This window comes from Tachyglossus aculeatus, chromosome 7, assembly GCF_015852505.1.
Source record: "Tachyglossus aculeatus isolate mTacAcu1 chromosome 7, mTacAcu1.pri, whole genome shotgun sequence".
NCBI classification, from domain to species: Eukaryota; Metazoa; Chordata; class Mammalia; order Monotremata; family Tachyglossidae; genus Tachyglossus; species Tachyglossus aculeatus.
The window spans coordinates 2,344,453-2,369,334 of record NC_052072.1 but is presented as its reverse complement, the minus strand read 5'-3'; the positions used below and the strand labels follow the sequence as shown (position 1 = coordinate 2,369,334).

Genomic DNA, 24,882 nt, shown 5'->3' with positions numbered 1-24,882 from the left:
TACTAGCAAAATAAAATAAATAGAATAGATATGTACAAGTAAAATAAATAAATAAATAGAGTAATAAATATGTACAAACATATATACATATATACAGGATAGTGCTCTGCGCACAGTAAGCGCTCGATAAATGCGATTGATTGATTGATTCTAGACTGCGAGCCCGTTGTTGGGTAGGGACTGTCTCTGTATTCATTTGTTCATTCATTTAATCGTATTTATTGAGCGCTTACTGTGTGCGGAGCACTGGATGAAACGCTTGGGAAGGAGAAGTCGGCAACATCTAGAGGCGGTCCCTGCCCAACAGCGGGCTCGCAGTCTAGAAGGGGGAGATGGACAACAAAACAAAATATATTAACCAAATGAAATGAATAGAATAAATATGTACAAATAAAATGAATAGAGTAATCGATACATACAAACATATATACATATATAAGTACAATATGTATTGTATACTGACAAGTATACAAGTATACAATACAATGCAAGTATACAATACATTATATTGACAAGTTGGCAACATCTAGAGACGGTCCCTCCCCTACAGTGGGCTCACAGTCTAGAAGGGGGAGACAGACAACAAAACAAAACACATTAACAAAATAAAATGAATAGAACAAATATGTACAAATAAAATAAATGGAGTAATAAATACATACAAACATATATACAGTACAATATATATTGTATATATTGTATACTGACAAGTATACAAAACAATACAAGTATACAATACATTATATTGACAAGTTGGCAATATCTAGAGACGGTCCCTACCCAACATTGGGCTCACAGTCTAGAAGGCGGAGGCAGAGAACAAAACAAAACATATTAACAAAATAAAATGAATAGAATCAATATGTACAAATAAAATAGAGTAATAAATACACACAAACATATATACAGTACAATATATACGATATGTATTGTATATATTGTATACTAAGTATATAATTATACAATATATACTGTATATATTGTATACTGACAAGTATACAAGTATACAATGCAATACAAGTATACAATACATTATATTGACAAGTTGGCAACATCTAGAGACAGTCCCTACTCAAAGGTGGGCTCACAGTCTAGAAGGGGGAGACAGAGAACAAAACAAAACATATTAACAAAATAAAATGAATAGAATAAATATGTACAAATAAAATAAATAAATAGAGTAATAAATACATACAAACATATATACATATATACAGTACAATATATATTGTATATATTGTATACTGACAAGTATACAAGTATACAATACATTATATTGACAAGTTGGCAACATCTAGAGACAGTCCCTACTCAACAGTGGGCTCACTGTCTAGAAGGGGGAGACAGACAACAAAACAGAACATATTAACAAAATAAAATAAATAGAATAAATATGTACAAATAAAATAGAGTAATAAATATATACAAACATATCCAGTACAATATATACAATATATACAGCATATACAATTATTATTATTATTATTATCATCATTATTATTATTCCCTTACCTCCTTCCCTTCCCCACAGCACCTGTATATATGTATGTTTGTTTGTAAATATTTATTATTCTGTGTATTTATTTTACTTGTACATATCTATTTTATTTTGTTAGTATGTTTGGTTTTGTTCTCTGTCTCCCCCTTCTAGACTGTGAGCCCACTGTTGGGTAGGGACTGTCTCTAGATGTTGCCAACTTGTCCTTCCTAAGCTCTTAGTACGGTGCTCTGCACGCAGTAAGCGCTCAATAAATACGATTGAATGAATGAATGAATATATGTTTGTACATATTTATTACTCTATTTATTTATTTATTTTACTTGTACACATCCATTCTATTTATTTAATTTTGTTAATCCGTTTGGTTTTGTTCTCTGTCTCCCCCTTCTAGACTGTGAGCTCACTGTTGGGTAGGGACCGTCTCTAGATGTTGCCAATTTGGTGCTTAGTCCAGTGCTCTGCCCGCAGTAAGCGCTCAATAAATACGATTGAATGAATGAATGAATATATGTTTGTACATATTTATTACTCTATTTATTTATTTATTTTACTTGTACATATCCATTCTATTTTATTTTGTTAATCTGTTTGGTTTTGTTCTCTGTGCCCCCCTTCTAGACTGTGATCCCGCTGTTGGGTAGGGCCTGTTTCTAGATGTTGCCAACTTGGCTCTTAGTCCAGTGCTCTGCCCGCAGTAAGCGCTCAATAAATACGATTGAATGAATGAATATATGTTTGTACATATTTATTACTCTCTATATTTATTTATTTTACTTGTACACATCCATTCTATTTATTTTATTTTGTTAATCCGTTTGGTTTTGTTCCCTGTCCCCCCCTTCTAGACTGTGAGCCCGCCGTTGGGTAGGGCCCGTCTCTAGATGTTGCCAACTTGGCGCTTAATCCAGTGCTCTGCCTGCAGTAAGCGCTCAATAAATACGATTGAATGAATGAATATATGTTTGTACATATTTATTACTCTCTATATGTATTTATTTTACTTGTACATATCCATTCTATTTATTTTATTTTGTTAATCCATTTGGTTTTGTTCCGTCTCCTCCTTCTAGACTGTGATCCCGCCGTTGGGTAGGGCCCGTCTCTAGATGTTGCCAACTTGGCTCTTAGTCCAGTGCTCTGCCCGCAGTAAGCACTCAATAAATACGATTGAATGAATATATGTTTGTACATATTTATTACTCTATATATTTATTTTACTTGTACATATCCATTCTATTTATTTTATTTTGTTAATCCATTTGGTTTTGTTCCGTCTCCTCCTTCTAGACTGTGAGCCCGCCGTTGGGTAGGGCCCGTCTCTAGATGTTACCAACTTGGTGCTTAGTCCAGTGCTCTGCCCGCAGTAAGCACTCAATAAATACGATTGAATGAATGAATGAATGAATATATGTTTGTACATATTTATTACTCTATTTATTGATTTTACTTGTACACATCCATTCTATTTATTTTATTTTGTTAATCCATTTGGTTTTGTTCCGTCTCCTCCTTCTAGACTGTGAGCCCGCCGTTGGGTAGGGCCCGTCTTTTGATGTTGCCAACTTGGAACTTAGTCCAGTGCTCTGCCCGCAGTAAGCGCTCAATAAATACGATTGAATGAATATATGTTTGTACATATTTATTACTCTCTATATTTATTTTACTTGTACATATCCATTCTATTTATTTTATTTTGTTAATCCATTTGGTTTTGTTCTGTCTCCTCCTTCTAGACTGTGAGCCCGCTGTTGGGTAGGGCCCGTCTCTAGATGTTGCCAACTTGGCTCTTAGTCCAGTGCTCTGCCCGCAGTAAGCGCTCAATAAATACGATTGAATGAATGAATATATGTTTGTACATATTTATTACTCTGTTTATTTATTTTACTTGTACATATCCATTCTATTTATTTTATTTTGTTAATACGTTTGGTTTTGTTCTCTGTCTCCCCCTTCTAGACTGTGAGCCCGCTGTTGGGTAGGGCCCATCTCTAGATGTTGCCAACTTGGCTCTTAGTCCAGTGCTCTGCCCGCAGTAAGCGCTCAATAAATACGATTGAATGAATGAATATATATTTGTACATATTTATTACTCTATATATTTATTTATTTTACTTGTACACATCCATTCTATTTATTTTGTTAATCCGTTTGGTTTTGTTCTCTGTCTCCCCCCTTCTAGACTGTGATCCCGCTGTTGGATAGGGACTGTCTCTAGATGTTGCCAACTTGGCGCTTAGTCCAGTGCTCTGCCCGCAGTAAGCACTCAATAAATACGATTGAATGAATATATGTTTGTACATATTTATTACTCTATATATTTATTCTACTTGTACATATCCATTCTATTTATTTTATTTTGTTAATCCATTTGGTTTTGTTCTGTCTCCTCCTTCTAGACTGTGAGCCCGCCGTTGGGTAGGGCCCGTCTCTAGATGTTGCCAACTTGGTGCTTAGTCCAGTGCTCTGCCCGCGGTAAGCGCTCAACCAATACGATTGATTGATTGCTTGATTGATTGATTGATCGATGACGATTCACCCCCATACAGATCGGCCAGTTCAACGCGGAGGAGGAGGCCTTCGGCTGGGTGGCCTCCATCTATCCTCAGCGCAAAAGGGTCCAGGATGCCCTGAACCCGTACCTGCGCCTCTACGAAACCGCCGTGGAGTTCAACGCCAAGTTCCGGGCCTGGACCGAGGGGCCCTTCGCGAAGGTGAATCCCGACCAGGTGGAGACGGACGTGGGGAATTACTGGCGGGGCCTCTACAAGCTGGAGAAAAGCCTGAGCGACTCCCCGCCCGCGCTGGCCATGACGCGAAAGGTCCGGGCCAGAGTGGACGACTTCAAGCAGCACCTGCCCGTCATCCAAGTCATCTGCAACCCCGGCCTCCAGAGCCGGCACTGGGAGGCCATCTCGGAGACCGTGGGCTACCAGCTGGGGCCCTCGGAGGAGTCCACCGTCAGCGATTTCCTCGGCATGAACCTGGAGCCCTTCCTGGAGAGGCTGGAGGCCATCAGCGAGGCGGCCAGCAAGGAGCACTCGCTGGAGAAGGCCATGGAGAAGATGGTGGCGGAGTGGGGCGGGATGGAGTTCGCCGTCCACCCGTACAGGGAGACGGGCACCTTCATCCTCTCCTCGGTGGACGACGTCCAGCTCCTGCTGGACGACCACATCGTCAAGACGCAGACCATGCGGGGGTCGCCCTTCATCCGGCCGTACGAGAGGCAGATGAGGTGAGCGCCCCGACGGGAGCGGGCGCTTAGTACGGGCCACGCGGGAGGCCTGGGGGAAAGAGGGGGAGTCTTTTAGACTGTGAGCCCACTGTTGGGTAGGGACTGTCTCTCTGTGGTGCCAATTTGTACTTCCCAAGCGCTTAGTACAGTGCTCTGTGGTTGTCCCATGGGGGGCTCACAGTCTCAATCCCCATTTTCCAGATGAGGTCACTGAGGCCCAGAGAAGTGAAGTGACTTGCCCAAGATCACACAGCAGACATGGGGTGTGACTTTTAGACTGTGAGCCCCCCTTTTAGACTGTGAGCCCACTGTTGGGTAGGGACTGTCTCTCTGTGTTGCCAATTTGTACTTCCCAAGCGCTTAGTACAGTGCTCTGTGGTTGTCCCATGTGGGGCTCACAGTCTCAATCCCCATTTTCCAGATGAGGTCACTGAGGCCCAGAGAAGTGAAGTGACTTGCCCAAGATCACACAGCAGACATGGGGTGTGACTTTTAGACTGTGAGCCCCCCTTTTAGACTGTGAGCCCACTGTTGGGTAGGGACTGTCTCTCTGTGTTGCCAATTTGTACTTCCCAAGCGCTTAGTACAGTGCTCTGTAGTTGTCCCATGTGGGGCTCACAGTCTTAATCCCCATTTTCCAGATGAGGTCACTGAGGCCCAGATAAGTGAAGTGACTTGCCCAAGATCACACAGCAGACATGGGGTGTGACTTTTAGACTGTGAGCCCCCCTTTTAGACTGTGAGCCCACTGTTGGGTAGGGACTGTCTCTCTATGTTGCCAATTTGTACTTCCCAAGCGCTTAGTACAGTGCTCTGTGGTTGTCCCATGTGGGGCTCACAGTCTTAATCCCCATTTTCCAGATGAGGTCACTGAGGCCCAGAGAAGTGAAGTGACTTGCCCAAGATCACACAGCAGACATGGGGTGTGACTTTTAGACTGTGAGCCCCCCTTTTAGACTGTGAGCCCACTGTTGGGTAGGGACTGTCTCTATGTGTTGCCAATTTGTACTTCCCAAGCGCTTAGTACAGTGCTCTGTGGTTGTCCCATGTGGGGCTCACAGTCTCAATCCCCATTTTCCAGATGAGGTCACTGAGGCCCAGAGAAGTGAAGTGACTTGCCCAAGATCACACAGCAGACATGGGGTGTGACTTTTAGACTGTGAGCCCCCCTTTTAGACTGTGAGCCCACTGTTGGGTAGGGACTGTCTCTCTATGTTGCCAATTTGTACTTCCCAAGCGCTTAGTACACTGCTCTATGGTTGTCCCATGTGGGGCTCACAGTCTCAATCCCCATTTTCCAGATGAGGTCACTGAGGCCCAGAGAAGTGAAGTGACTTGCCCAAGATCACACAGCAGACATGGGGTGTGACTTTTAGACTGTGAGCCCCCCTTTTAGACTGTGAGCCCACTGTTGGGTAGGGACTGTCTCTCTATGTTGCCAGTTTGTACTTCCCAAGCGCTTAGTTCAGTGCTCTGTGGTTGTCCCATGTGGGGCTCACAGTCTCAATCCCCGTTTTCCAGATGAGGTCACTGAGGCCCAGAGAAGTGAAGTGACTTGCCCAAGATCACACAGCAGACATGGGGTGTGACTTTTAGACTGTGAGCCCCCCTTTTAGACTGTGAGCCCACTGTTGGGTAGGGACTGTCTCTCTGTGGTGCCAATTTGTACTTCCCAAGCACTTAGTACAGTGCTCTGTGGTTGTCCCATGTGGGGCTCACAGTCTCAATCCCCATTTTCCAGATGAGGTCACTGAGGCCCAGAGAAGTGAAGTGACTTGCCCAAGATCACACAGCAGACATGGAGTGTGACTTTTAGACTGTGAGCCCCCCTTTTAGACTGTGAGCCCACTGTTGGGTAGGGACTGTCTCTCTATGTTGCCAGTTTGTACTTCCCAAGCGCTTAGTACACTGCTCTATGGTTGTCCCATGTGGGGCTCACAGTCTCAATCCCCATTTTCCAGATGAGGTCACTGAGGCCCAGAGAAGTGAAGTGACTTGCCCAAGATCACACAGCAGACATGGGGTGTGACTTTTAGACTGTGAGCCCCCATTTTAGACTGTGAGCCCACTGTTGGGTAGGGACTGTCTCTCTGTGGTGCCAATTTGTACTTCCCAAGCACTTAGTACAGTGCTCTGTGGTTGTCCCATGTGGGGCTCACAGTCTTAATCCCCATTTTCCAGATGAGGTCACTGAGGCCCAGAGAAGTGAAGTGACTTGCCCAAGATCACACAGCAGACATGGGGTGTGACTTTTAGACTGTGAGCCCCCCTTTTAGACTGTGAGCCCACTGTTGGGTAGGGACTGTCTCTCTATGTTGCCAGTTTGTACTTCCCAAGCGCTTAGTACACTGCTCTATGGTTGTCCCATGTGGGGCTCACAGTCTCAATCCCCATTTTCCAGATGAGGTCACTGAGGCCCAGAGAAGTGAAGTGACTTGCCCAAGATCACACAGCAGACATGGGGTGTGACTTTTAGACTGTGAGCCCCCCTTTTAGACTGTGAGCCCACTGTTGGGTAGGGACTGCCTCTCTATGTTGCCAATTTGTACTTCCCAAGCGCTAAGTGCTCTGCACATAGTAAGCGCTCAATAAATACGATTGATGATGATGATGATGGAGGACGTGGATTCTAATGATAAATCGATATTATCATTATCCAAGCGCCTAGTACAGTGCTCTGCACACAGTAAGCGCTCAATAAATACGATTGAATGAACAAATCCAACATTGGGCTCACAGCCTAGAAGAGGGGAGACAAGACATTCGTTCATTCATCCAATGGTATTTATTATTCTAATGATAATAATAATGGTATTTGTTAAGTGCTTAATGATCATGATAATAATGATGGAATTTGGTAAGCGCTTACTATGTGCAAAGCACTGTTCTCGTCATCATCATCAATCATATTTATTGAGCGCTTACTGTGTGCAGAGCACTGTACTAAGCACTTGGGAAGTACAAATTGGCAACATATAAATTGGCAACATTGTCCCATATGGGGCTCGCAGTCATCGTCCCCATTTTACAGATGAGGGAATTGAGGCTCAGAGAAGTTAAGTGACTTGCACAAGGTCACACAGCAGACAAGTGGCGGAGCCGGGATTCGAACCCATGACCTCGGACTCCAAAGCCCAGCCTCTTTCTACTGAGCCACGCTACTATTCAAGCGCTTAGTACAGTGCTCTGCACACAGTAAGCGCTCAATAAATACGTTTGAATGAATAAATCCAACATTGGGCTCACGGCCTAGAAAGGGGAGACAAGACATTCGTTCATTCATCCAATGGTATTTATTGTTCTGATAATGATAATAATAATGGTATTTGTTAAGTGCTTAATGATAATGATAATAATGATGGAAGTTGTTAAGCGCTTACTATGTGCAAAGCACTGTTCTAAGCGCTGGTGGGGGGATACAAGGTGATCAGGTTGTCATCATCATCATCATCAATCATATTTATTGAGCGCTTACTGTGTGCAGAGCACTGTACTAAGCGCTTGGGAAGTACAAATTGACAACATATAAATTGGCAACATTGTCCCACGTGGGGCTTGCAGTCATCATCCCCATTTTACAGATGAGGGAACTGAGGCTCGGAGAAGTTAAGTGACTTGCCCAAGGTCACACAGCAGACAGGTGGCGGAGCCGCGATTCGAACCCATGACCTCGGACTCCAAAGCCCAGCCTCTTTCCACTGAGCCACGCTACTATCCAAGCGCTTAGTACAGTGCTCTGCACACAGTAAGTGCTCAATAAATACGATTGAATGAATAAATCCAACATTGGGCTCACAGCCTAGAAAGGGGAGACAGGACATTCGTTCATTCATCCAATGGTATTTATTGTTCTAATAATGATAATAATGTATTTGTTAAGTGCTTAATAATAATGGTATTTGTTAAGTGCTTAATAATAATGATAATGATAATAATGATGGAATTTGTTAAGCTCTTACTATGTGCCAAGCACTGTTCTAAGCGCTGGGGGGATACAAGGTGAGACTGTGAGCCCACTGCTTCTAGACCGTGAGCCCACTGTTGGGTAGGGACCATCTCTATATGTTGCCAACTTGTCCTTCCCAAGCGCTTAGTACAGTGCTCTGCACACAGTAAGCTCTCAATAAATACGAGTGAATGAATCAGGTTGTCCCACATGGGGCTCACAGTCTTCATCCCCATTTTCCAGATGAGGTCACTGAGGCCCAGAGAAATGAAGTGACTTGCCTAAGGTCACACAGCTGATAAGTGGCGGAGCTGGGATTAGAACCCACGACCTCTGACTCCCAAGCCCGGCCTCTTTCCACTGAGACACGCTGCTTCTCTATGTGCGAAGCACTGTTCTAAGCGATGAATGGTGGTATTTGTTAAGCGCTTACTATGTGCAAAGCACTGTTCTAAGCGCTGGGTAGTTACAAGGTGATCAGGTTGTCCCACTTGGGGCTCACAGTCTTCATCCCCATTTACAGATGAGGCAACTGAGGCCCAGAGAAGTGAAGTGACTTGCCTAAAGTCACACAGCTGATAAGTGGTGGAGCCAGGATTAGAACCCACGACCTCTGACTCCCAAGCCCGGGATCTTTCCACTGAGCCACGCTGCTTCTCTATGTGCGAAGCACTGTTCTAAGCGCTAAATTACGGTATTTGTTAAGCGCTTACTATGTGCAAAGCACTGTTTTAAGCGCTGGGGGGAAACAAGGTGATGAGGTTGTCCCACGTGGGGCTCACAGTCTTCATCCCCATATACAGATGAGGACACTGAGGCCCAGAGAAGTGAAGTGATTTGCCTAAAGTCACACAGCTGATAAGTGGCGGAGCCGGGATTAGAACCCACGACTTCTGACTCCCAAGCCCGGGATCTTTCCACTGAGCCATACTGCTTCTCTATGTGTGAAGCACTGTTGTAAGTGCTGAATGATGGTATTTGTTAAGCGCTTACTATGTGCCAAGCACTATTCTAAGCTCTGGGGAGTTACAGGGTCATCAGGTTGTCCCATGTGGGGCTCACAGTCTTCATCCCCATTTACAGATGAGGCAACTGAGGCCCAGAGAAGTGAAGTGACTTGCCCAAGGTCACACAGCTGACGAGTGGCGGAGCCGGGATTAGAACCCACGACCTCTGACTCCCAAGCCCGGCCTCTTTCCACTGAGCCACGCTGCTTCTCTATGTGCGAAGCACTGTTCTAAGTGCTGAATGGTGGTATTTGTTAAGCGCTTACTATGTGCCAAGCACTGTTCTAAGCGCTGGGGAGTTACAAGGTCATCAGGTTGTCCCACGTGGGGCTCACAGTCTTCATCCCCATTTACAGATGAGGCAACTGAGGCACAGAGAAGTGAAGTGACTTGCCTAAGGTCACACAGCTGATAAGTGTCGGAGCGGGGATTAGAACCCACGACCTCTGACTCCCAAGCCCGGGATCTTTCCACTGATCCGCGCTGCTTCTCTGATCGCGGCTTTGCCACTTCATTCATCCCTTCGTTCGTTCAGTCGTATTTGTTGAGCGCTTAGGGTGTGCGGAGCACTGTGCTAAGCGCTTGGAAAGTACAATTTGACAACAAATAGGGACAATCCCTACCCAACACTGGGCTCACGGCCTAGAACTGGGGAGACAGACATTCGTTCATTCATTCAATCGTATTTATTGAGCGCTTACTGTGTGCAGAGCACTGGACTAAGCGCTTGGGAAGGACAATTCGCATCAAATAGAGAAAATCCCTACCCAACAACGGGTGCCACTTGTCTGCTGTGTGACTTTGGGCAAGTCGCTTCACTTCTCTGGGCCTCAGTTCCCTCATCTGGAAAATGGGGATTGAGACTGTGAGTCCGACCTGATCAGCTTGTAGTGACAAGAGCCCGGGATTGAGAGTCTAAAGTCGTGGGTTCTAATCCTGACTCTGCCACTTGTTGGCTGGGTGACTTTGGGCAAGTCACTTCACTTCCCTTATTTTACTTGTACGTATCTATTCTATTTATTTTATTTTGTTAATATGTTTGGTTTTGTTGTCTGTCTCCTCCTTTTAGACTGTGAGCCCACTGTTGGGTAGGGACTGTCTCTATATGCTGCCAACTTGGACTTCCCAAGCGCTTAGTACAGTGCTCTGCACACAGTAAGCCCTCAATAAATATGATTGATTGATTGATTGATTGATTCACTTTGCTTGGCAGAAGCAGCGTGGCTCAGTGAAACGAGCCCGGGCTTTGGAGTCATGGAGAGGTCATGGGTTCGAATCCCGGCTCCGCCACATGTCTGCTGTGTGACCTTGGGCAAGACACTTCACTTCTCTGCGCCTCAGTTCCCTCATCTGTCAAATGGGGATGATGACTGTGAGCCCCACGTGGGACAACCTGATTACCTTGTATCCCCCCCACGCTCAGAACAGTGCTTGGCATATAGTAAGCACTTAACAAACGCCATTGTTATTATTATATATAATATAATTATATATAATTTTTGTATAATGCATAATATATTATTATTATTCTCTAGGCCTCAGTTCCCTCATCTGTCAAATGTGGATGAAGACTGTGAGCCCCACATGGGACAACCTGATCACCTTGTATCCCCCCATGCGTAGAACAGTGCTTGGCACATATTAAGCACTTACCAAATGCCATTATTATTATTATACATAATATAATTATATATAATGTTAATATAATATATTATTATCATATAATAGTGAGCCCCACTTTGGACAACCTGATAATAATAATAATAATAATAATAATAATAATGCTGGCATTTATTAAGCAAGTGGGGGGCAAGTCACTTCACTTCTAGACTGTGAGTTGGGTAGGAACTGTCTCTATGTGTTGCCAACTTGTACTTCCCAAGCGCTTAGTACAGTGCTGTGCACACAGTAAGCGCTCAATAAATGCGATTGACTGATTGATTCACTGGGCCTCAGTTCCCTCATCTGTAAAAAAATGAGGATTAAGACTGTGAGCCCCCCACGGGACAACCTGATCACCTTGTCACCTCCCCAGCACTTAGAACAGTGCTTTGCACATTGTAAGTGCTTAATAAATGCCATCATTATCATTATTATTATTAAGTGGCAGAGCAGGAATTTGAACCCAGGTCTGGGCTCTTTTCCACTGAGCCACGCTGTTTCTCCATCTAATCACCTTGTATTCCCCCCCACCCCCAGCGCTTAGAACAGTGCTTGGCACATAGTAAGCGCGTAACAAATACCATTCTTCTTTCTTCTTCTTCTTCTTCTTCTTCTTCTTCTTCTTCTTCTTCTTCTTCTTCTTCTTCTTCTTCTTCTTCTTCTTCTTCCTTCTTCCTTCTTCTTCTTCTTCTTCTTCTTCTTCTTCTTCTTCCTTCTTCCTTCTTCCTTCTTCTTCTTCTTCTTCTTCTTCTTCTTCTTCTTCTTCTTCTTCTTCTTCCTTCTTCCTTCTTCTTCTTCTTCTTCTTCTTCTTCTTCTTCTTCTTCTTCTTCTTCTTCTTCTTCTTCTTCTTCTTCTTCTTCTTCCTTCTTCTTCTTCTTCTTCTCTTTCTTCTTCTCTTTCTTCTTCTTCTTCTTCTATTTCTTCTTCTTCTTCTTCTTCTTCCTTCTTCCTCCTTCTTCCTCCTTCTTCCTTCTTCTTCTTCCTTCTTCCTTCTTCTTCGTTCTTCTTCCTTCTTCTTCTTCTTCTTCCTCCTTCTTCCTCCTCCTTCTTCTTCTTCTTCTTCTTCTTCTTCTTCCTTCTTCTTCTTCTTTTTCCTTCTTCCTTCTTCTTCTTCTCTTCTTCTTCTTCTTCTTCTTCTTCTTCTTCTTCTTCTCCTCCTTCTCCTTCTCCTTCTCCTTCTTCTTCTCCTTCTCCTTCTCCTTCTCCTTCTCCTTCTCCTTCTCCTTCTCCTTCTCCCTTCTTCCTTCTTCCTTCTTCCTTCTTCTTCCTTCTTCTTCTTTCTTCTTTCTTCTATTATTATTGTTATTATTGTTGTTGTTATTATTATTATTATTATTATTATTATTATTATTATTATTATTATTATTATTCCCAGGGAGTGGGAAGGGAAACTGCTGCTTCTTCAGGAAATCTTGGATGAGTGGTTGAAAGTTCAGGCCACCTGGCTCTACCTGGAGCCCATCTTCAGCTCCCCGGACATCATGGCCCAGATGCCCGAGGAAAGTCGACGCTTCACCGCTGTGGATAAGACGTGGAAGGACCTCATGAAAGCCGTCCATCAAGTAGGGAGCGGGCTGGGCCGGGGTGGGGGTGGGGGGTCTTTCTGAAGGCAGAAAGCAACCTGGCCTAGTGGGTAATAATAATAATACTAATAATAATTATCATTAATAATAATAATAATTGTATCTGGGGTAGATACAATGATAATAATGGTATTTGTTAAGTGCTTACTATGTGCCAAGCACTGTTCTAAGCGGTGGGGGAGATACAAGGTCATAATAATAATAATAATAATAATAATAATAACGGTATTTGCTAAGCGCTTACTATGTGCCAAGGACTGTTCTAAGCGCTGGGGGAGGTACAAGGTCATAATAATAATAATAATAATGGTATTTGCTAAGTGCTTACTATGTGCCAAGGACTGTTCTAAGCGGTGGGGGAGATACAAGGTCATAATAATAATAATAATGGTATTTACTAAGCGCTTACTATGTGCCAAGGACTGTTCTAAGCTGTGGGGGAGATACAAGGTAATAATAATAATAATAATAATAATAATGATAATAATAATAATGGTATTTGCTAAGCGCTTACTATGTGCCAAGGACTGTTCTAAGTGCTGGGGGAGATACAAGGTCATAATAATAATGGTATTTGCTAAGCGCTTACTATGTGCCAAGGACTGTTCTAAGTGCTGGGGGAGATACAAGGTCATAATAATAATAATAATGGTATTTGCTAAGCGCTTACTATGTACCAAGGACTGTTCTAAGCACTGGGGGAGATACAAGGTCATAATAATAATAATGGTATTTGCTAAGTGGTTACTATGTGCCCAGAACTGTTCTAAGCGCTGGGGGAGATACAAGGTCATAATAATAATATTAATAATGGTATTTGCTAAGCGCTTACTATGTGCCAAGGACTGTTCTAAGCGCTGGGGGAGATACAAGGTCATTATAATAATAATAATAATGGTATTTGTTAATCGCTTACTATGCTCCAACCACTGTTCTAAGCCCTGGGGGAGATACAGTACTACTACTTCTACTGATAATGGTGTTTGCTAAGCGCTTACTATGTGCCAAGCACCGTTCTAAGCGCTGGGGGGGATACAAGGTGATCAGGTTGTCCCACATGGGGCTCACAGTCTTCATCCCCATTTTCCAGATGAGGGAACTGAGGCCCAGAGACGTGAAGTGACTTGCCCAAAGTCAACCAACTGACAATTGGCGGAGTCGGAATTTGAACCCATGACCTCTGACTCCAAAGCCTGGGCTCTTTCCACGGAGCTACGCTGCTTCTCCAAGCTCTCCGGGTAGAGCCCCAGACTTGGCAGAGAGGAGGACCTGGGTTCTAATCCCAGCGCCGCTGCTTGTAATAATAATAATAATAATGATGATGATGGAATTTGTTAAGCGCTTACTATGTACCAGGCACTGTACGAAGCGCTGGGGTGGATACAAGCAAATCAGGTTGGGCACAGTCCCTGTCCCACGTGGGGCTCACACTCTCCACCCCCATTTTCCAGATGAGGGAACTGAGGCCCAGAGAAGTGAAGTGACTTGCCCAAAGTCACACGGCAGACAAGCGGTGGAGCCGGGATTAGAACTCACGACCCTCTGACTCTCGGGCCGGGCTCTAGCCAGTATTCATGCTGCTCCTTTAGTAGGTAGTAATAAAAATAAATAATAATAATAATGGCATTTATTAAGCACTTACTATGTGCAAAGCACTGTTCAGGTAGTAGATAATGAAGGAGCCCAGGTGAGGGAACTAGAATAGTAATAATAATAATAATGATGGCATTTATTAAGCGCTTCCTATGTGCAATGCACTGTTCTAAGCGCCGGGGAGGTTACAAGGTGATCAGGTTGTCCCACGGGGGGCTCCCAGTCTTCATCCCCATTTGACAGATGAGGGAACTGGAATAGTAATAATAATAATAATGGCATTTATTAAGTGCTTACTATGTGCCAAGCACTGTTCTAAGTGCTGGGGAGGTTCCAAGGTGATCAGGTTGTACCCCGGCGGGCTCACAGTCTTCATCCCCATTTGACAGATGAGGGAACTGGAATAGTAATAATAATAATAATGGCATTTATTAAGCACTTACTATGTGCCAAGCACTGTTCTAAGCGTTGGGGAGGTTACAAGGTGATCAGGTTGTCCCCCCGGGGGCTCACAGTCTTCATCCCCATTTGACAGATGAGGGAACTGAGGCCCAGAGAAGTGAAGTGACTTGCCATCAGCTTCGTGCCTGGCATGTGAGCCCTCTGTTGGGTAGGGACCGTCTCTAGATGTTGCCAACTTGGACTTCCCAAGAGCTTAGTACAGTGGTCTGCACACAATAAGCGCTCAATAAATATGATTGATTGATAAGGGGGATAATGTCCTAATTCTGGCAAGATGGTTACAGTTTGGACACCACAAGCAGCGGGGCTCAGGAGGAAGAGCCCGGGCTTGGGAGTGAGAGGTCGTAGGTTTTTTATTTTTGGATGGCATTTATTAAGCGCTTACTATGAGAAGCAGTGTTGCTCAGTGGAAAGAGCCCGGGCTTTGGAGTCAGAGGTCATGGGTTCAAATTCCGGCTCCACCAATTGTCATTCATTCAATCGTATTTATTGAGCGCTTACTGTGTGCAGAGCACTTTTTTTTGGATGGCATTTGTTAAGCGCTTACTATGAGAAGCTGCGTGGCTCAGTGGAAAGAGCCCGGGCTTTGGAGTCAGAGGTCGTGGGTTCAAATCCCCGCTCCACCAACTGTCATTCATTCAATCGTATTTATTGAGCGCTTACTGTGTGCAGAGCACTGGACTAAGCGCTTGGGAAGTCAATCAATCAATCTATCGTATTTATTGAGCGCTTACTGTGTGCAGAGCACTGTACTAAGCGCTTGGGAAGTGCAAGTTGGCAACATCTAGAGACGGCCCCTACCCAACAGCGGGCTCACAGTCTAGAAGGGGGAGACAGACAACAAAACAAAACATATTCACAGAATAAAATAAGTAGAAAAAAATATGTGCAAGTAAAATAAATAAATAAATAAAATAAATAAACCTGATCACCTTGTAACCTCCCCAGCGCTTAGAACGGTGCTTTGCACGTGGTAAGTGCTTACTAAATGTCATCATCAATTAATTAATTAATTCAATCATATTTATTGAGTGCTTACTGTGTGCAGAGCACTGGACTAAGCGCTTGGGAAGTCCAAGTTGGCAACATCTAGAGGCGGTCCCTACCCAACAGCGGGCTCACAGTCTAGAAGGGGGAGACAGAGGACAAAACCAAACATATTAACAAAATAAAATAAATAGAATAAATATGTACAAGTGAAATAAGTAGAGTAATAAATGCGTACAAACATATGTACAGTCAGCTGTGTGACTTTAGGCAAGTCACTTCACTTCTCTGTGCCTCACTTACCTCATCTGTAAAATGGGGATGAAGACTGTGAGCCCCCCCCGTGGGACAACCTGATCACCTTGTAACCTCCCCAGCACTTTGAACAGTGCTTGGCACATAGTAAGCGCTTAATAAATACGATTGAACGAATGAATGAATGTGCAAAGCACTGTTCTAAGCACTGGGGAGGTTACAGGTTGATCTGGTTGTCCCCCGTGGGGCTCACAGTCTTCATCCCCATTTTACAGATGAGGGAACTGAGGCCCAGAGAAGTGAAGCGACTTGCCCAAAGTCACCCAGCTGACAGGTGGCGGAGCCGGGATTTGAACCCATGACCTCCGACTCCCATGCCCGGGCTCTTTCCACTGAGCCACGCTGCTTCTTGCTAATCCCTGCTCCACCACTTCACTCATTCATTCAATTGTATTTGTTGAGCGCTTACTGTGTGCAGAGCACTGTACTAAGCGCTTGGGAAGTTCAAGTTGGCATGATATTCATTCAATCGTATTTATTGAGCGCTTACTGTGTGCAGAGCACTGTACTAAGCGCTTGGGAAGTACAAGTTGGCAACATATAGAGACAGTCCCTACCCAACAGCGGGCTCTTGTCAGCTGGGTGGCTTTGGGCAAGTCACTTCACTTCTCTGGGCCTCAGTGACCTCATCTGTAAGACTGTGAGCCCCACGGGGGACAACCTGATGACCTTGTATCTCCCCCAGCGCTTAGAACAGTGCTTGGCACATAGCAAGCGCTTAACAAGTACCATCATTATCATCATCATCACCTTGACCCGTTGGCTTCTTCACACTCGTTTCCCACGCTGCCCGTAGGAGGCCACGTTGAAACGCTAAGAGCCGACTCTTCCATCGTGTGACCTTGGACAAGTCACTTCACTTCCCCGGGCCTCAGTTTCCTCATCTTTCAAATGGGTGGGGGAAGACTGTGAGCCCAACGTGGGACAGGGACTGCGTCCAACCTGATTTGCTGTCAGCCACTTCAGCGTTTAGTACAGTGCCCGGCGCGGAGATGCGATAAAGAGGAGGAGCAGCGTGGCTCAGTGGAAAGAGCACGGGCTTTGGAGCCAGAGGTTGTGGGTTCAAATTCCGGCTCCGCCACTTGCCAGCTGGGTGACTTTGGGCAAGTCACTTCACTTCTCCGGGCCTCAGTTCCCTCACCTGTAAAATGGGGATGAAGACTGTGAGCCCCCCCGTGGGACAACCTGATCACCTTGTAACCTCCCCAGCGCTTAGAACAGTGCTTGGTACATAGTAAGCGCTTAATAAATGCCATCATTATTATTATTATTGTCAGCTGTGTGACTTTGGGCAAGTCACTGCACTTCTTTGGGCCTCAGTTCCCTCACCTGTAAAATGGGGAATAAGAATGTGAGCCCACTGTGGGCCAACCTCATCACCTTGTAACCTCCCCAGCGCTTAGAATGGTACTTGGCACATAGTAAGCGCTTAATAAATGCAATCATTATTATTATTATTGTCAGCTGTGTGACGGGGCAAGTCACTTCACTTCTCTGGACCTCAGTTTCCTCATCTGTAAAATGGGGAATAAGACTGTGAGCCCCCTGTAGGACAACCTCATCACCTTGTAACCTCCCCAGCGCTTAGAACAGTGCTTTGCACATAGTAAGCGCTTAATAAATGCTATTATTATTATTATTATTATTATTATTATTATTATTATTGTCAGCTGTGTGACTTTGGGCAAGTCACTTCACTTCTCTGGGCCTCAGTTCCCTCGTCTGTAAAATGGGGAATAAGACTGGGAGCCCCCCGTGGGACAACCTCATCACTTTGCAACCTCGCCAGCGCTTAAAGTGGTGCTTAGCACATAGTAAGCGCTTAATAAATGCTATTATTATTATTGTTATTATTATTACTATTATTATTATTATTATTCTTAAACGAAAACCAACCCAAAAAGAAGCCAACCCTCTGCACTTCCGTCCCCAGGAGAGACACGTCCTGACCGTGGTGACCATTGAGAAGATGCTGGAGAAGTTGAAGAAGTGTAATGAGCTCCTAGAGCTCATCCTCAAGGGGCTCAACGAGTATTTGGAGAAGAAGCGTCTCTTCTTCCCCAGATTCTTCTTCCTGTCCAACGACGAACTCCTCGAAATCCTCTCGGAGACCAAAGATCCCACCCGGTGGGTGTTGCACTGGGGGATGATAATAATAATAATAATAATAATAATGATGATGGCATTTATTAAGCGCTTACTATGTGCCAAGCACTGTTCTAAGCGCTGGGGAGGTTACAAGGTGATCAGGTTGTCCCACGTGGAGCTCACAGTCTTAATCCCCATTTTACAGGTGAGGGACCTGAGGCACGGAGAATAATAATAATAATAATAATAATAATAATAATAATAATAATGATGGCATTTATTAAGCGCTTACTCTGTGCAAAGCACTGTTCTAAGCGCTGGGGAGGTTACAAGGTGATGAGGTTGTCCCACGTGGAGCTCACAGTCTTAACCCCCATTTTACAGATGAGGGAACTGAGGCATGGAGAATAATAATAATAATAATAATAATAATAATAATAATAATGATGGCATTTATTAAGCGCTTACTATGTGCCAAGCACTGTTCTAAGCGCTGGGGAGGTTACAAGGTGATGAGGTTGTCCCACGTGGAGCTCACAGTCTTAATCCCCATTTTACAGGTGAGGGAACTGAGGCACGGAGAATAATAATAATAATAATAATAATAATAATAATAATAATAATAATAATAATAATGGCATTTATTAAGCGCTTACTCTGTGCAAAGCACTGTTCTAAGCGCTGGGGAGGTTACAAGGTGATGAGGTTGTCCCACGTGGAGCTCACAGTCTTAACCCCCATTTTACAGATGAGGGAACTGAGGCATGGAGAATAATAATAATAATAATAATAATAATAAGAATAATAATAATGATGGCATTTATTAAGCGCTTACTCTGTGCAAAGCACTGTTCTAAGCGCTGGGGAGGTTACAAGGTGATGAGGTTGTCCCACGTGGAGCTCACAGTCTTAACCCCCATTTTACAGGTGAGGGAACTGAGGCATGGAGAATAATAATAATAATAATAATAATAATAATGATGGCATTTATTAAGCACTTACTCTGTGCAAAGCACTGTTCTAAGCGCTGGGGAGGTTACAAGGTGATGAGGTTGTCCCACGTGGAGCTCACAGTCTTAATCCCCATTTTAGAGGTGAGGGAGCTGAGGCACGGAGAATAATAATAATAATAATAATGACAGCATTTGTTAAGCGCTTACTATGTGCAAAGCACTGTTCTAAGCGCTGGGGGGGATACAATGTGATTAAGTGGTCCCACGTGGGGCTCACAGTCTTAATCCCCATTTTTACAGATGAGGGAACTGAGGCTCAGAGAAGTGAAGTGACTTGCCCAAGGTCACACAGCAGACTTGTGGGGGAGTCGGGATTCGAACCCATGACCTCTGACTCCAAAGCCCGGGCTCTTTCCACTGAGCCACGCCGCTTCCCCAATAGCCTCGATATTTCCCTTGGTGTGGGGTTGGCCGTCCGGAGATCTCTGGGGAAGGGCCAGTCGATCGGGGCAGGGCACTGTATGTTGCCAACTTGACCTTCCCAAGCGCTTAGTACAGTGCTCTGCACACAGTAAGCGCTCAATAAATACGACTGATGGATTGATTGATGGGGAGAATTCATTCATTCACTCCATCGATCGTACTTAATGTCCCGGCTCCGCCAATTGTCAGCTGTGTGACTTTGGGCGAGTCACTTCTCTTCTAGACTGTGAGCCCACTGTTGGGTAGGGACCGTCTCTCTATGTTGCCAACTTGGACTTCCCAAGCGCTTAGTACAGTGCTCTGCCCACAGGAAGCGCTCAATAAATACGATTGAATTGAATTGAAATTCTCTGGGCCTCAGTGACCTCATCTGGAAAATGGGGATTAAGACTATGAGCCCCCCGGGGGACAACCTGATCGCCTTGTAACCTCCCTAGCGCTTAGAACAGCGCTTTGCACATAGTAAGTGCTTAATATGTGCCATCATTATTATTAGTATTATTTATTGAGCGCTTACTGTGTGCAGAGCACTGGACTAAGCGCTTGGGAAGTACAAGTCGGCAACAGATAGAGCTGGCCCCTACCCAACAGCGAGATGGGCGTAATAATAATAATAATGGCATTTATGACATTTAGAGAAGCAGCGTTGCTCAGTGGAAAGAGCCCGGGCTGGGGAGCCAGAGGTCATGGGTTCTAATCCTGGCTCTGGCCACTTGTCAGCTGTGTGACCTTGGGCAAGTCACTTAACTTCTCTGGGCCTCAGTTCCCTCATCTGTCAAATGGGGATGAAGACTGTGAGCCCCACGTGGGACAACCTGATTAACTGGTATCTCCCCCAGCGCTTAGAACAGTGCTTGGCACATAGTAAGCGCTTAACAAATACCAACATTATTATTATTATTATTCATTAAGCGCTTACTATGTGCAAAGCACTGTTCTAAGCGCTGGGGACGTTACAAGGTGATCAGGTTGTCCCATGTGGAGGGGGTGGTCACAGTCTTCATTCATTCAATCGTATTTATTGAGCGCTTACAGTGTGAAGAGCACTGTACTAAGTGCTTGGGAAGTCCAAGTGGCAACATATAGAGATGGTCCCTACCCAACAGCGGGCTCACAGTCTTCATACCCATTTTACAGATGAGGCCCAGAGAAGTGAAGTGACCGGCCCAAAGTCACCCAGCTGACAATGAGCAGAGCCAGGATTTGAACCCCTGACCTCTGACTCCAAAGCCCGGGCTCTTTCTTTTCTTCTAGACTGTGAGCCCACTGTTGGGTAGGGACCGTCTCTCTATGTTGCCAACTTGGACTTCCCAAGCGCTTAGTACAGTGCTCTGCACACTGTAAGCGCTCAATAAATACGATTGAATGACTGAATGAATGAATGAAAGCACTGTTCTAAACGCTGGGGAGGTTACAAGATGATCAGGTTGTCCCACGGGGGTGTTCACAGTCTTCATCCCCATTTTTACAGATGAGGTAACTGAGGCACAGAGAAGTGAAGTATCTACCCCAATGATCAATCAATCGATTGATTGATTGATTGATTTCCACTGAGCCACGCTGCTTCCACCCCAGTGCTTTGCCCATAGTAAGCGCTTAATAAATGCCATCGTTATTATTATTAAAGGGAACCAGTCGGGGTGAAACAGAAGGGAGAGGAGGAAAGCGGGGCGCAGTCAGGGAAGGCCTCTGGGAGGAGGCAACTCTGCCTCCATTTTGCCGTTCCTCCAGGGTTCAGCCTCATTTGAAGAAGTGTTTCGAGGGGATCGCTAAAGTGGAATTCACCGAGACTCTGGACATCACCCACATAAAGAGCAGCGAGGGCGAAGTCGTGGAGCTGTTCGAGACGATCTCGACGGCCCGGGCGCGGGGCCAAGTGGAAAAGTGGCTAGTTGAACTGGAGAGAGCCATGCTCACTTCCATCCACAAGGTAACACCACCGGCCGCACCGTTTTCCCTCCGTGGCCGATAGTCCTCATTCATTCAGTCGTATTTATTGAGCGCGTGCTGTGTGCAGAGCACTGGACTAAGCGCTTGGGAAGGACAAGTCGGCAACGTTCATTCATTTATTCATTCAATCGTATTTATTGAGCGCGTACTGTGTGCAGAGCACTGGACTAAGCGCTTGGGAAGGACGAGTCGGCAACATTCATTCATTTATTCATTCAATCGTATTTATTGAGCGCGTACTGTGTGCAGAGCACTGGACTAAGCGCTTGGGAAGGACAAGTCGGCAACATTCATTCGTTTATTCATTCAATCGTATTTATTGAGCGCTTACTGTGTGCAGAGCACTGGACTAAGCGCTTGGGAAGTCCAAGACGGCAACATATAGCGACGGTCCCTACCCAATGACGGGCTCACAGTCTAGAAGGGGGAGACGGACGACAAAACAAAACATGTGGACAGGTGTCAAAGTCGACAGAACAAATAGAATTAAAGCAAGCTAGTATTCATTCATTCATTCAATCGTATTTATTGAGCGCTTACTGTGTGCAGAGCACTGGACTAAGCACTTGGGAAGTCCAAGTCGGCAACATATAGAGACGGTCCCTACCCAACGATGGGCTCACAGTCTAGAAGGGGGAGACGGACGACAAAGCAAAACATGTGGACAGGTGTCAAAGTCGACAGAACAAATAGAATTAAAACAAGCTAGTCCTCATTCATTCATTCATTCATTCAATCATATTTATTGAGCACTTACTGTGTGCAGAGCACTGGACTAAGCGCTTGGGAAGTACAAGTCGGCGACATATAGAGACGGTCCCTACCCAACAATGGGCTCACAGTCTAGAAGGGGGGAGACAGATGACAAAACAAAACATGTAGACAGGTGTCAAGTCGACAGAACAAATAGAATTAAAGCAAGCTAGTCCTCATTCATTCATTTATTCATTCAATCGTATTTATTGAGCGCTTACTGTGTGCACAGCACTGTACTAAGTGCTTGGGAGTCGGCAACATATAGAGACGGTCCCTACCCAACGACGGGCTCACAGTCTAGAAGGGGGGAGACAGATGACAAAACAAAACATGTAGACAGGTGTCAAGTCGACAGAACAAATAGAATTAAAGCAAGCTAGTCCTCATTCATTCATTCATTCAATCGTATTTATTGAGCGCTTACTGTGTGCAGAGCACTGGACTAAGCGCTTGGGAAGTGCAAGTTGGCAACATATAGAGACGGTCCCTACCCAACAACGGGCTCACAGTCTAGAAGGGGGAGACAGACAACAAAACCAAACATGGTGACAGGCGTCAATACCGTCAGAACAAATAGAATTAAAGCAAGCTAGTCCTCATTCATTCATTCATTCATTCATTCAGTTGTATTTATTGAGTGCTTACTGTGTGCAGAGCACTGGACTAAGCGCTTGGGAAGTCCAAGTCGGCAACATCTAGAGACGGTCCCTACCCAACAACTGGTTCACAGTCTAGAAGGGTGAGACAGATGACAAAATAAAACATGTGGACAGGTGTCAAAATTGTCAGAAGAAATAGAATTAGAGCTAGAGGCACATCATTAACAAAATAAACGGAATAGTAAATATGTACAAGTAAAATAAATAGAGTAATAAATCGGTACAAATATATATACAAGTGCTGTGGGGAGGGGAAGGAGGTATTCATTCATTCATTCAATTGCATTTATTGAGCGCTTATTGTGTACAAAGCACTGTACTAAGCACTTGGGAAGTGCAAGTCGGCAACTGATAGAGACGGTCCCTACCCAACAATGGGCTCACAGTCTAGAAGGGGGAGACAGACAACAAAACAAAACATGTGGACAGGTGTCAAAGTCGACCGAACAAATAGAATTAAAGCAAGCTAGTCCTCATTCATTCATTCATTCATTCGTATTTATTGAGCGCTTACTGTGTGCAGAGCACTGTACTAAGCGCTTGGGAAGTGCAGGTCAGCAACAGATAGAGACAGTCTCTACCCAACAACAGGCTCACAGTCTAGAAGGGGGAGACAGAGAACAAAACAAAACATGTGGACAGGTGTCAAAGTCGACAGAACAAATAGAATTAAAGCAAGCTAGTCCTCATTCATTCATTTATGCATTCAATCGTATATATTGAGCGCTTACTTTTTGCAGAGCACTGTAGTAAGCGCTTGGGAAGTGCAAGCTGGCAACATATAGAGACAGTCCCTACCCAAAGACGGGCTCACAGTCTAGAAGGGGGAGACAGACAAAAGAACAAAATATGTGGACAGGTGTCAAAGTCGACAGAACAAATAGAATTGAAGCAAGCTAGTCCTCATTCATTCATTCATTCATTCAATCGTATTTATTGAGCGCTTACTGTGTGCAGAACACTGTACTAAGCGCTTGGGAAGTGAAAGTTGGCAACATCTAGAGACAGTCCCTACCCAACAACGAGCTCACAGTCTAGAAGGGGGAGACAGACAACAGAACAAAATATGTGGACAGGTGTCAAAGTCGACAGAACAAATAGAATTAAAGCAAGCTAGTCCTCATTCATTCATTCATTCATTCAATCGTATTTATTGAGTGCTTACTGTGTGCAGAGCTCTGTAGTAAGCGCTTGGGAAGTGCAAGTTGGCAACATATAGAGACGGTCCCTTCCCAACGACGGGCTCACAGTCTAGAACCAGCGTGGCTCAGTGGAAAGAGCCCGGGCTTTGGAGTCAGATGTCATGGGTTAAAACCCCTGCTCTGCCAATTGTCAGCTGTGTGACTTTGGGCAAGTCACTTAACTTCTCTGTGCCTCAGTTCCCTCATCTGTAAAATGGGAATTAAGACTGTGAGCCCCCCGAGGGACAACCTGATCACCTTGTAACCTCCCCAGCGCTTAGAACAGTGCTTTACACATAGTAAGCGCTTAATAAATGCCATCATTATTATTATATTATTATTATTATTAGAAGGGGGAGACGGACGACAGAACAAAACGTGGACAGGTGTCAAGTCATCAGAATAAATAGAAATAAAGCTAGGTGCACAGCGTTAACAAAATTAATAGAATATTAAATACGTACAAGTAAAATGAATAGAGTAATACAGCTGTCCAAATATCTATACAGGTGCTGTGGGGAGG

At 44.6% G+C, this 24,882-nt stretch overlaps 1 protein-coding gene across 5 annotated transcripts in view; it reads left to right on the top strand.

Annotated features, from left to right (window-relative positions):
• The window catches only part of DNAH7 (dynein axonemal heavy chain 7), a 356,587-nt gene that overhangs the window by 78,601 nt on the left and 253,104 nt on the right, over window positions 1–24,882 (top strand). For all 5 annotated transcript variants that reach the window (XM_038748902.1, XM_038748901.1, XM_038748903.1 and 2 more), the window contains 4 exons: window positions 4,048–4,733; window positions 12,725–12,911; window positions 18,223–18,416; window positions 21,545–21,743. In XM_038748902.1, coding sequence (XP_038604830.1) covers window positions 4,048–4,733; window positions 12,725–12,911; window positions 18,223–18,416; window positions 21,545–21,743 — 1,266 coding nt within the window. The remainder of the gene's footprint in view (window positions 1–4,047; window positions 4,734–12,724; window positions 12,912–18,222; window positions 18,417–21,544; window positions 21,744–24,882) is intronic.